This window comes from Diabrotica undecimpunctata, chromosome 7, assembly GCF_040954645.1.
Source record: "Diabrotica undecimpunctata isolate CICGRU chromosome 7, icDiaUnde3, whole genome shotgun sequence".
Taxonomy (NCBI): Eukaryota; Metazoa; Arthropoda; class Insecta; order Coleoptera; family Chrysomelidae; genus Diabrotica; species Diabrotica undecimpunctata.
The window spans coordinates 127,083,124-127,095,628 of record NC_092809.1 but is presented as its reverse complement, the minus strand read 5'-3'; the positions used below and the strand labels follow the sequence as shown (position 1 = coordinate 127,095,628).

The following is a 12,505-nucleotide window of genomic DNA, read 5'->3' as shown; positions in this document are numbered from 1 at the left end:
TGTTCCAGTCTGCTTATATTTCTTATAATTGTTCTGTAAATAGTTGAATTCGCAACACGTAAAATTAGCACATTACTTTAGTAAGCCTTAATTTTAAAAATAACTATTCTGCAAAACTAACCTGTTGTCTGTTTTATTTTTGCTACCATGCCTGTTATTTTCATTTCAGGATTATCAATATTTATTTATGTGTACATGTTATATAATTCATTGTTTTTCATTTGATGATAAATGACCCAAATCTACTCGGCGTTTTTAGGTGGAGAAGGATAATTACCACTGGTACTTGCCATATTTTGGACTTTTTTTAATTGAAATGCAAACGAAAAATCTAAAAAATTTTGAATTTTAAAATTTCATAAATGTCATTAGTGTCAAAATGTCATAATTTAGTGGAGTAAACTTGCCTGCGGTTAGACCAATTATAAACAAGCATTACTGCGCGGTAAATTTGAATTACTCCTCATCATCATATAACGGGGGTCCTACGGCGATTGCCGCTTCCCGCATTTCAGCCTCCATCTTTTCCTATCTCTCCAATCTCCCTCTTCTAAGCCTCTAGATTGCATTGTTTTTGTAATTTCTCTTCTCCAGGAATTTGGTGGTCTTCCCCTTTTCCTTCTTTTCCTTCTCGGAACATACATTAAGGCTTTCTTTGGCCAACGCTCCTCCTCCATTCTCATCACGTGACCATACCATTGTAATTGCCTTCCTTGTATTCTATCTGAAAGAGTATCTCTAATTCCTGTACGGTTTCGTATTTCCTCATTCCTGATTCTTTCCATTCTCGATACTCGACATGACCTTCTAAGATAATCCATTTCCACAACGTCTACTTTATCTCGTTCATTCTTTGTCATCGTCCAACATTCGGCACCATATGTGGTAATTGGTTCTACAATTGCTTTGTATATGCGAAGTTTGGTATGCATCTTTATTTTATTAAACCACAGTAATGAATTCAGTATTCGGATGCATTTTTTCCCTTGGGTTATTCGGTTTTGTACATCTATCTTAACTCTGCCATCTGCTGATATGATGCTTCCTAGATATTTATACTGGTTGCAGCCTTTTATGACTGCGTTTTCAAGCCTCAGATCTGTGGTATTTCCTCCAATTTTTAAATATTCTGTTTTGCTTATGTTTACAGTAAGCCCCCATTTGGCATATTCCTCAAATAATTTTCGATTCATATAATTTATATCTTTCTCATCGGTTGCAACCACCACCTGATCATCTGCAAACAACAATGTATACAGAGTTTCTTGTCCCACTTCGATGCCCATAAATCTACATTTATTTCTCCAATTCCTCAATGCTTCTTGGACGTATATTTTCAAGAGTGTCGGTGACAAACAGCATCCTTGCTTTAGGCCTTTACTGACTTTAAATTCATTTGAGGTTCTGGTTCCAATTTTTACACAACTAACTGCATTTTCGTACAATTTATATATCGCTCGGATATACGTCGAATCCAATCCGGACCTTTTGAGGACCTCAAACATTTTCTTTAACGGGACACTATCATATGCTTTCTCAAGGTCTATAAATACCAAATGGGTCTCTCTACTTCTTTCGACACGCTTTTTAATTATTTGTCGTAGGATAAATATATTATCAAGGCAGGATCTCCCGGTACGAAAGCCGCTTTGTTCTTCAATATCTTGTATCTGTCTTTCAACTCTCTTCTTTAATATTCTGCCGTACAACCGGCCCACAGAGCTCGTCACACTAATACCTTTATAATTGGAACAGTCTCTTTTATTCCCTCTCTTATATATGGAGCTTATATAAGATTTATTCCAATCTTTAGGAATTTCCTGGTCTCCACACATACATTTATTGAAAAGGTCTACTATTAATTCTAAAAGTGCAGTCGGCCCATATTTAACCAGCTCTATAGGAATGTCTCCAGGCCCTGCGGCTTTTCCGTTTTTAACCTCTTTTAAGGGTTCCGTCAATTCAGATAATGTTATTATAGGGATTTCCTGTCTTTCGTCTCTGTTGTCTATTAATTCCCTTATCTTTTCCCATCTGTACTCTACTCTATCCTCTTTCAGCTGTTTCGTATAATATTCTTCCCATTCATTTAACTTTATGAGAGAAATGTTGTCTTCATTTTTCTCATTTTTTTTAAACTGTTTTAATGTTTTCCAAGCTTGCGCCACTTTTGTTCCACCCATAAATCTGTCCAGTTCATCACACACGTATATTTCTCTGTCTTGAGGATCTTTGGATTGAAGCCATATGTGATATGCTTGTTTTTTCTTGAGAACTTTCTCTTCTAGTTCCGTTGACAACCATTCAGGTTTTCCTTTTTTCCAATTTTCAACTTTTCCCAGTGCTTCATTTACCGCTTCATGAATATATTTTTTAATTACCTCATACAGACTTTCAGGGTCTAAGTGCTTTGTTTCTATATTTTTTATTTTCTGAGCTATTCTAATTTTATATAAGAACTTTGTCGAATCTTGTTTAAAGCTTTCCAGGTTATATTTTATGTTTTCTATGGTTGTTCCTATGTCTGTTACTTCATCATTTTTGTGACTTGATTGTTCTCTCTTAAATGTCACCATTACTTTTGCAATAATCATATGGTGGTCACTTCCACATTCTGGCCCTCTAAACACCTTTACGTCCTTCGTTTTTAGTTTAGAATCTTTACGATGAATGAAATAGTCAATTATTGATTTTAAATTCCTGGTAGGCTGCGACCATGTAAATTTATGTATATTCTTATGGGGGAAGAAACCATTTAATATTTTCAAAGAATGTGCCTCGCAAAAATCTATTAATCTTTGACCATTGTCGTTCAGAATGTCTTCTCCATGTCTCCCTATTATTTCACTGTTGGAGCTCTTTCCGGTTCTTGAATTAAGATCACCTAAGATCCAAATTTCTTTCTTCTTATTAATTGTGGCTAGAACAGTTGTTAACTTGTTAAAGTACTCTTCCTTGCTGTCAACCCTTGAGTCATCCGTCGGTGCATATGTTTCAATTACCACTATTTTCACTATGAATTACTCCTCCTGGTTAAAAAACAAACCATAGTTCTTAAAAATATTAATACTTTTAAATAAATAATATATTCAAACTTTTAAATCTTTATTGATGACTATAATATATACAATGTATATTAACGTTTTTTCGAAGCCAAAATCAACATAAGGTAAAAAAATATTATTATAATATCGGTATATAAGGTAAAAGCTGCATAAATATATTCTTCTGGAGAAAGCATCTCGCGACCTTTACCCAAAATTAATTGTGTGTCGAATAATAAAAATCCGGTAAACAAAATTACTACCATACAAGAATACGCCATATTAAGCTTAACGTTTCTTGTAAAAATATAAACAATACTTGAAATAAATCCAAAAATAATAACCACTAAAGCTATTGCAAATAACACAAATCCCCAGGTTGTTATATCAAAAATGTTCGACCACGCTAAAAATGTAACGACCATACAAATCAATACTGTCACTCCTGCCGCGTACAAGACAACCTCTTCAGAAACAGTGCAGGCAACTGCAGCAACCAGGTAAGAGAAGCTTACATTGTAAAGAAATAAGAGAATATAGTTAAACGGGACCTTTCTTCGCAAAGGACTGAAACACGATATAATAAGCGACATAACAATCACCAAAACAGAGGCCGCAATGAGAAGAGCTCTATTACTCAATATGAAATGTTTGAGAGGTAAAATATAGATAGCTGCTATAGTAAATCCTAGTGATATAAGTAATAGCACTGAAACAATAGAGTAAACTTTGAATATAAATTTGTTGCGAATAGATACGTCACTAAAAGGTCCATCTGTTTGATCTATGTTCTGCATTTCGACGTCACCCTGAAAAATTCTTTCTAATTCGCCAGCAGTTATATAAACTTGTTCTGTGTGTATTTTCTGACCTTTGTAGTATGAAAAAGGGGCAGGAGGAAAGTTTGGTCCGTATAGGTCACATTGACTTTTTGAACATAAATCGTCTATTGTACTTCTTAAGTTAAAATCATTCACCGCAATTTTTTCTTCGGCACCTGTAGTATTTAGCAAGTTTGTAGACTTAGTATCATCTTTCATAATATCTGTTACGGCTGCAGGCCCCAATATTTCGGAATCACGTATATCACCATCTGGGTTAATAGTTGGATTTACATCAAAAGTTTTCATTTCATTGTGTCTTTCTGCATATTCCAGGCATTTTTGCACAACTTTCTCGATGTAGTTCTCATTTAAACTTGTTTCAGATTCTATTTTATTCCTCTCATTGTTATAGTGACACTGATTTGTATTTTCGTCTTCAATTTCCTGATCAATATTAATAGTTATATTAGAGGAACTCATATTTATATTTGGTTTGTTATTTGGAAAAAAAATTTGACACATTAAGTGACATTTTGGTAGCCGATCCAATCTAATATTTTAAGCTAAAAGACAGTCGCTCTTAATCGCTGACGTGACAAAAATTTCACGCAAATGATATTCTTAATATTAAAATATAACATATAAGGGTAAAGGAACGAGCTCCTATTATGCCTAAAAAAACAAAAAAATATATCATTATAAAACTAATCGAAGATTTGGAGAGGATAAAAAAAACGATAACGGAGAACGTCTGATTGAATTATGCGAACTAAACAACCTAAAAATTACCAACGGATTCTTCAGACATAAAAATATTCATAAATCTATATAGACGCAAGAAACACGAAAGCTGGAATCGATAATAGACTACAAAATAATCAAACAAGATACCACAATAAAGATCAAAGATTTGCGAGTCAGAAGAGGAGCAGGATGTGGAACGGACCAAAAACTACTGACAGCAAAAATGGGCATTAATTGGAAACATAACAAGACCTCCTCTACAGAAGAACCGTTAAACACTATAAGAGAAAAACAATACAATATAGAACTACTCCAAGAACAATCGATAAGAAAACTATACCAACAACGTCTAGACCAAAAATTAATAGAATTTAGATACGGCAACATCAAAGAAATATACGAGCATATAAAGGCGAGTATAAAGCAAGCAGCATTCGAAGCCCTTGGAGAAAAAGAACATATATCAAATAAACAGCACTATTATGAAATAAATGAACCAACAAAAAGAATAATTGAAGAAAAAAAGCAACTATATAGCAAATGGCTGACTACAAATAACGATAAAGTTTATAAAGGATATAGAGAAAAAGATAGAGAAGTGAAAAAACAAATAACACAACAAAAGAATGAAGAATGGGAAAGAACCTGCTTAAATATTGAAACATACATAAAAGAACTTCGGAGTCATGAAAAGTACTAAGAGGATTGAAACAAAACTCAAAAGAAAAAATTAAATTGGAAAATATACAGGACAAAGAATGGAAGGACTATTACAAGGAACTGTTAACAGAACAAAGACCACAATTCATTGGAAAAGAAAACAGGCGAAGACGAAGCAGATCTTCACAACAAGAAATAGAAATAACAGATAGGGAAATGAAAACGGCCATAAAAGCAATCAAAAATAAGAAAGCACCGGGACCTCAAGGCATCTCACCTTAGCTTATAAAATACGGATCAAAAAAATTACACCGGATTATACAATGGATATTTCAGAAAGCCATAAATGGAGAATTGTTCCCAAAGGAATGGAGGCAGGCATATATGACATCTATATTTAAGAAAGGAGATAGAAAACGATGCGAAAACTACAGAGGAATAAGCGTAATATCATAATACTAATAAACTAATACCAATTATAAGGTTACAATTAAGTACATTATACAAAAATTGTGAAACAATACATAAATAATGCAGTCTTAAAATAAGGCACTCCTATAAATAAAATAAAGAGCTATCAAGTTTATTTTTAAAGATTTTACCACCAGTTTGCTGATATGTTGTCTTAAACCAAATTATTCCAGATAAATACTCTGTTTGGTAAGAAGTTCACACTGGCCCTTGCAGTAGTCTATTCCCTCTTTAGTTTGTAACGATGGCCTCTCAATCTTTGGTCTTGATTTGAAGTGAATATGATATTTGGGTTCCCAAAATTATATTTTAAAATACGTAAGGATATAATTAGGTCACCTCGAAGATATCGCTGCTCGAATGTCGTAAGATGAGCCATGGATAGTCTATCTTCGAAACTAGGTCTTACACGGGCAGTATATCAGTCTTGTGGCTTACGCTGAACATTTTCAAGTAGGATTTTATCGCGACTGAGATCTGGACTTAACACTGGTCCAGCAATCTTAAGAATAGGTCTCAATCTCAACATTTACGGATCAAAAACAGTTTCTAGTTTGCACGTTTACACACCGACATTATGTGAGCAGACTAATTTAAGTCACTTTTAATTATCACTCCGAGATCGTTGAGGAAAGGTTAACTGAGTTTAAGGGATGTCTATAATTAAAGTACGGTAGTGATGTGCCGATATGTAGAACAATGCATTTTTAATGTTTAGCAAAAGTAAACATTCTGAGGACCTGTCGAATATTGCGTCAAGATTGTGTTGAAGAACATGTTGGTAAATAACTGGTGTTAACATGGTGTTAAACTAACTTGAATGCGAGAAGTAATAAGCGATTGGTCAGAAAGACCTACAGAAGAGGACACGTTAAGTATAGAAATTTATTGATATTGATAGCATCAATTTTGGAAATAATGGTCCAGCTAATCTCTGGAAAATTGAAATCTCCAAAGATTTTGAAGGAATGATACCTAATTCCCCAAGTTTTTCAATAAGCATATTGTCCTGATTAAGTACTGTATCCGGAGGTCGGTATATGTAAACTATATTAAATATACCTATGTTTTTACTAAATATAGTAAAATTATTCATGTTTACAATAGCATCGGGGATAGAAAAATAAAGCCACGTTTCTATTAGGAGAATAATATGAGGTTTTAAAAGTTTAACAGCACTTACAATCATTAAATTTCGGCACAAGAAAGTTTAGATTCATATACATAAGAAGCCAATCCGTAAATTTGTTTTCCAGAGGTTGATTTTTGTTAAGAAGAATTTTTTGAGTCTGGTGTTTAAACCTCATTATCACATGCAAAGATAACGTTTATTTTGATTTAGTTTACCAACTCCATAAAATGTGACAGGAATTTCTCCACATCCGACAAATCACTTCTTTGCAGAAGAAAAAAATAGTATTCTTTTGTTCCAAATATTTAAACTACTCTACTTGTTCGTCTTCAATGCTATTGATCATCTAATTTTATTTTTTTTGTCCTTCTTGGAGTGAAAATAGGCAGTTACTCATAGTTGTTGTTTCTTATGGAGAAAGAGAGTGGACGTATGGATCACTTATAGAGCACTTGTGGATACTTAATGACGACTAAACAGGGCTAAGCCAGACTTATAAATAATGGCTAAGGTGGATTGAGAATTATGGCAGCCCTTTGGCCAAACTACGGATTGTCTTTGACTGGAACTGTGTACAGTACATTCAACCAACTTACACCTCTAAACGATTAACGGAATTCGCAGAAAACTTTTCGTTGTACTAAAAGGCACGGTAAACTGCGTTGGAGTTTTCCATAATCTTTTTAATTGCTTACTTTGTTAAGAATATTTTTGCCTGTATTATCAGTTACAGTTAATTTGTATAGAATGAGAAGCAAAAATTGAAATGGAATTTCAAATATTATTGTTTATTTGGTTAATAATGAATGTATAAATATAATGGTTAACCTGCTGCACATTTATTTTATAAACAACATTGCAATAGTGTACTTACTGATTATTTAAGTTTACAAATCATCATCATCGTTACTATATTCACTACCGCTATCATTATGTAAATCTATAATCACTGGATTAATTTCACTAATTTTATTTTTTTGGATCCACCACTCTTCTATTAAGTTTTGACATTTATTTATAGTTTTGGTCCATATTTCTGGAGTTGCAGTTTTAAGAGCTTCTTGCCGTATTTCCCTAACTGCATCGTCACTGTATCTAACAAGATTATCATAATACGTTTTACATATACTCCAGATGTGTTTAATGGGATTAAACTGGCAGTGATACGAAGGTAACCGTCGTACTTGATGTCCATAACTTGATACAATTTGGTCATCTATATAAACTGTTGGTTTTTCATTACATTTCGAAATTTCCAGTACCAGGTGGTTAAAAGGCGTATTCCGGAAAATTGATATTATTTTAAACTAACCAGTTTTTTATGCTCGGTACGTTCCACGACTGTTTTGGTTGTTTCTAGGTAACAGTTTTTCATTAAACTTTTTAACAAACATATCTGCATTCATGTTTTCATGGTATTCAGAAGATTTTTTTTTTATTTATTTACGCTGTAACCACCAGGGTTATTAGCGACCTAAAAATTATAATACAGGTAAAGTTAAAAAAAATTACAATAATTGATACAGTCCTGAGTCTTTAAACAACTTATTGTGTTTTTAATGTTCATGTTTTTTCCTAGGGCTTCCTTTATATTATTTGGGATTGTGTGCTTCTTTCTTGCTGCTTCATATGTTTTGCACTGAGTTGGTATATGCTTCACGGAGTGTTACTTGACCATTTTCACACATTGGCGGCACAGTTCGCATAAAGAGGTGTTTATGTGTAAAGTTACTGTGTCCTAGTCGCAAACGTGTTATTCTCACTTGGTCGCGTCTATTCGCTGTGGGTTGGAGCCACGGTTTCACTAATTGTTTGATTTCCTTGAGTTTATTTTGTGATGCACTCCACTTATTTTGCCACGCACTTAACACTTTATATTTTATTTCTGACTTAAAGTCATCTGAAGAAACCTCATTAATAAGAATGGAGTCCTGGCTGAAGGATGAGAAGCGGTCTAGTTCATCTGCTTCTTCATTTCCTTGTATACCTGAATGTGATGGAACAAACATGAAGTCAACAGTGATCTTATTATTATTTGGAATCTCTATTTCTAATTTGATATGTGAGGCAATTGGTATATAAACGTTTGATAGTGTGAAGTGAGCTTAGTGAATCGGTTATTATGAGAGACGGGGACTGTTTCTACTTTTTTATGTGGATAAGTAATTGTGTAATATTGCAAACAACTCCGCAGTATATGACGAAGTAATGGGATTGAATTTAAATTTTAAGGATGTATTGGGTGTAAGGATGGCTGCACCAACACCGTCTGAAGATTTGGATGCGTCAGTGTATATCTTATAGTGATTTTTATAAGTTTCCATTTCTGTTAAGAATGATTGTTTGATCAGGTCTGTTATAGTCTCACGTTTTTTATATATACTAAGGTTAGTATTAATCTTGGGAATCTTTCGTAAAATGGTGTCTCTAGTATTGTTGTAGAGAAAGAGTCTTGAAATCGATCTGTGAACGTATTGGTATAAGTAGGGTGTTCTTTATTACTAGCTATTTTAGAAGCATATATGAGAGAGAAAGATATTTGCATCGTAAACTTAGTGGTAGTTCCCCTATTAAGCATTGTAAACTTTCAACTGGTGTCGTTCGAAACGCACCTGTAGCTATTCGTAGAGCTGTGTTTTGAACAGTTTCTAATGTTTTGAATACTGATACTTTGCTTGATAAATAAACTATCGCTCCATAGTCGAGTTTGGATCTAACTAAAGATTTATATACATGTAATAGTGTACTTTGATCTACTCCCCAGTTTTGCTGGAAATAGTTTTCATAAAATTTAGTTCTGCTTGGCATAATTTTTTAAGTTCTTCTATATGTTTTTTTCAGGAGAGCTTTTGGTCGAAAACAATACCTAAAAATCTGATATTATGTATGAAACTGAGGGTTTGAGTATATAGCTTCAGATGTGGAGTTAGAGTGTTATGTTTTCGTGTGAATAAAATACGTTTAGTTTTTGTCTGTGAAAATTGTAATGCGATAGTCCTAGACCATGATTCTAACTGATTGATTGTTTGTTGTAAATGTTTTTGAATAGATGTAGAGTTTTTTCCTTTGGCAAATAAAACTCAGTCAGCAGCGTATAATCTTCCTTTAACAATCGATGAGCATTGTTGAAGTATGTCGTTTATGGCTATTAGAAAAAGGGTTGAGCTTATAACTGATCCTTGAGGTACTCCGTTCTCTTAAACTTTTTTATCTGAGATAACGTTGTCTGATCGAACTATGAAGCTGCAAGATTGAAGAAAATTGGAAATAAATTTTAACATATTGCCTCTGATATTCCAATTATTCAATTTTGATATGATATTGTATCGCCAGACAGTATCATAAGCTTTATTAATATCAAAAAAAAACTGCAAAACAATCTTGCTTATTTGCAAATGCTTCCTGTATTCCTGACTCTAAGTCTATTAGGTTATCTATAGTGGATATATTTTGCCTAAATCCGCTTTGTTGTGGAATAAGGAGTTTTCAGAAGATTTTGATTTTATAGAAAAAATCAAATCTGCGTTTTATATAGAGCCTCTTTCCCTCCTGCATGAAAAATTATGTGTCTTTTGTCTTCGCTATCTGTGTGTTTTATTGATTTTATGCTGTCGTCTTGCCAACTTCTTTTTCTACCCTTTGCAAATATCCATGTCTCATCTAAGTATACAATTGTCGCATTTTCAGATTTAAGTCTCTAATATTCTCTCAAAAATTAAATTTTTTGGTAAACCACACTACTCTTTTTGCATAAAAGTAATCTATTATTTTATTTTTTAAATTTAAATCCTAAATCTCTCAACACTTTCGAAAGGCTAGTCCTCTTAATTTCAGAAACTTGTATTTCTCTTATTTTGGTCAGCAAAGTATCTAAACTGACATAATGACTGTTTTCACGCATTCGATACAAAATATGGCGGATTTAAAATGTTTCTCCATCAGGTAAGTCGATGCTCCTAGAATGTTTACGAGTTGTTTTCTTGTTTTCGTGATACTCAGTCACAATAAGATCTTCTTAAAAATCTTTGACAGTGTTGATTACAGTTTATACTATACTTACTTTCACTTATTCCGAGTGTGTGACAAACAAGTTGCTTTATACATAATAATGACTTTAAAGGTCCACCATTGTCTCTTTCCATGGTAAAGTATTTATGCACATTTGCAATTAATTTATCAATATCCAACTTACGTCTAGGCATGATGGTCACTTGAAACTACACGTTTGAGTGTTTCTTAGTTCATTTTTAAAAAAGTAATTATTATTTATAAAAAACCGAGATTTCTAACTTATTCTGCAGCTTTCTAAGCAACAAATAAGGATAGAAACATTTAGAAAACGCCAAGGTTTTTTATGTGACATAAATTTTTTAATCTCAAATTTGTTTTATGATTCACTTTTTGCTGATAGACGAAAAAAGCAAAAATTTGCTTATTCTGCTTAATTTTTTGAACTATATGATCGTCAGCTAATTTCATAACACTGACAAAAGTTAGTTCTTTTCTAAACTGCCTAATCTATTGTATTTATAAAATCATTTGAATATTTATAACCTAAAACGAAAATACCCTTAAAAAGTATAAAGCTAGTACAACTCTCAATTTACATAGAATATTCCTTTAGTTTGAATATATATAGAATTTTAGAAAATAGAACGTATTTACATAAAATATACATCACACTGTCAGCTATCAATAAATCTGTCGGCACTTTCTAATCTACCCTTACTGCAACTTTCTGTTCAAAATCAGAATATACAATTCAGTAAATATAGCGGAATCTCTGCTGATTACGATGTCAGTAAATAGTAAAATCCACAATTGCAGAATCGCAAATACACGAGGGATAAGGGCCAGGGCCGGAGTGAATGATCAAACTAAAATTATTGTGGTTTATGTAAAAAATAAATCTGTTAATCGCTGTATTAATATTATCAACCCACAAAAAAAATTGTTTTAGTTTGGTCTTCCTGAAAAAACATAATAATCGTAAACTGTTAATCTATAAATAGTTTTTTTATTTATGAATTTTCTCCTAAATTGACAGTTTAATATATTTTGCACAAGATGACATAGGAATATACAGTAATTAGTGTGAGGAAGCTCTGTAGATCTGTAATAGTAAAAACTACAAAAAAAAAGTTATTGACAAAAATTGTAGGCAGCTTTAAACTCCACATTTTAAAATTATTTAGTTACAATCTTACAGAGTGTTCCATAAGATGATGACAGACCAAACTTATGTGTTTTTAAACGGAACACCCTGTATTTTATTTTAAATTTGAAATCTGCTTCACTTCCACATCATAACAATGTAAAGTTTTATTATGTTATACCGGGTATGTATGAGTTATCCAGAATCTATATTGAAATCAAAAGGCACGTGTGAGGCTGAACAAATCAACAAACACAGAGGAATTCGAAATTTTACGAGGGGTGCGACAGGGGTGTATTTTGTCTCCTATGCTGTTCAACCTCTATGTGGAGAATGTTTTTGCAGAGGCACTTGAAGGCACTGATTGTGGTATAAAGGTCAACGGGTACCCGATAAATAACATTTGTTACGCTGACGACACCGCAATAATCACAGATAACGAACATGATATGCAGTTGATACTAAATAAAATAAA

At 32.9% G+C, this 12,505-nt stretch overlaps 2 protein-coding genes across 2 annotated transcripts in view; one reads left to right on the top strand and one right to left on the bottom strand.

Moving 5' to 3' along the window:
* sif (guanine nucleotide exchange factor still life) overlaps window positions 1-12,505 on the top strand; it is a 303,831-nt gene that overhangs the window by 24,572 nt on the left and 266,754 nt on the right. The window lies entirely within an intron of this gene.
* Window positions 3,089-4,398, bottom strand: LOC140446973 (protein lifeguard 2-like). Its single transcript, XM_072539569.1, has one exon. It carries the CDS (start codon window positions 4,388-4,390, stop codon window positions 3,137-3,139), a length of 1,254 nt encoding a protein of 417 aa, XP_072395670.1. The 5' UTR covers window positions 4,391-4,398; the 3' UTR covers window positions 3,089-3,136.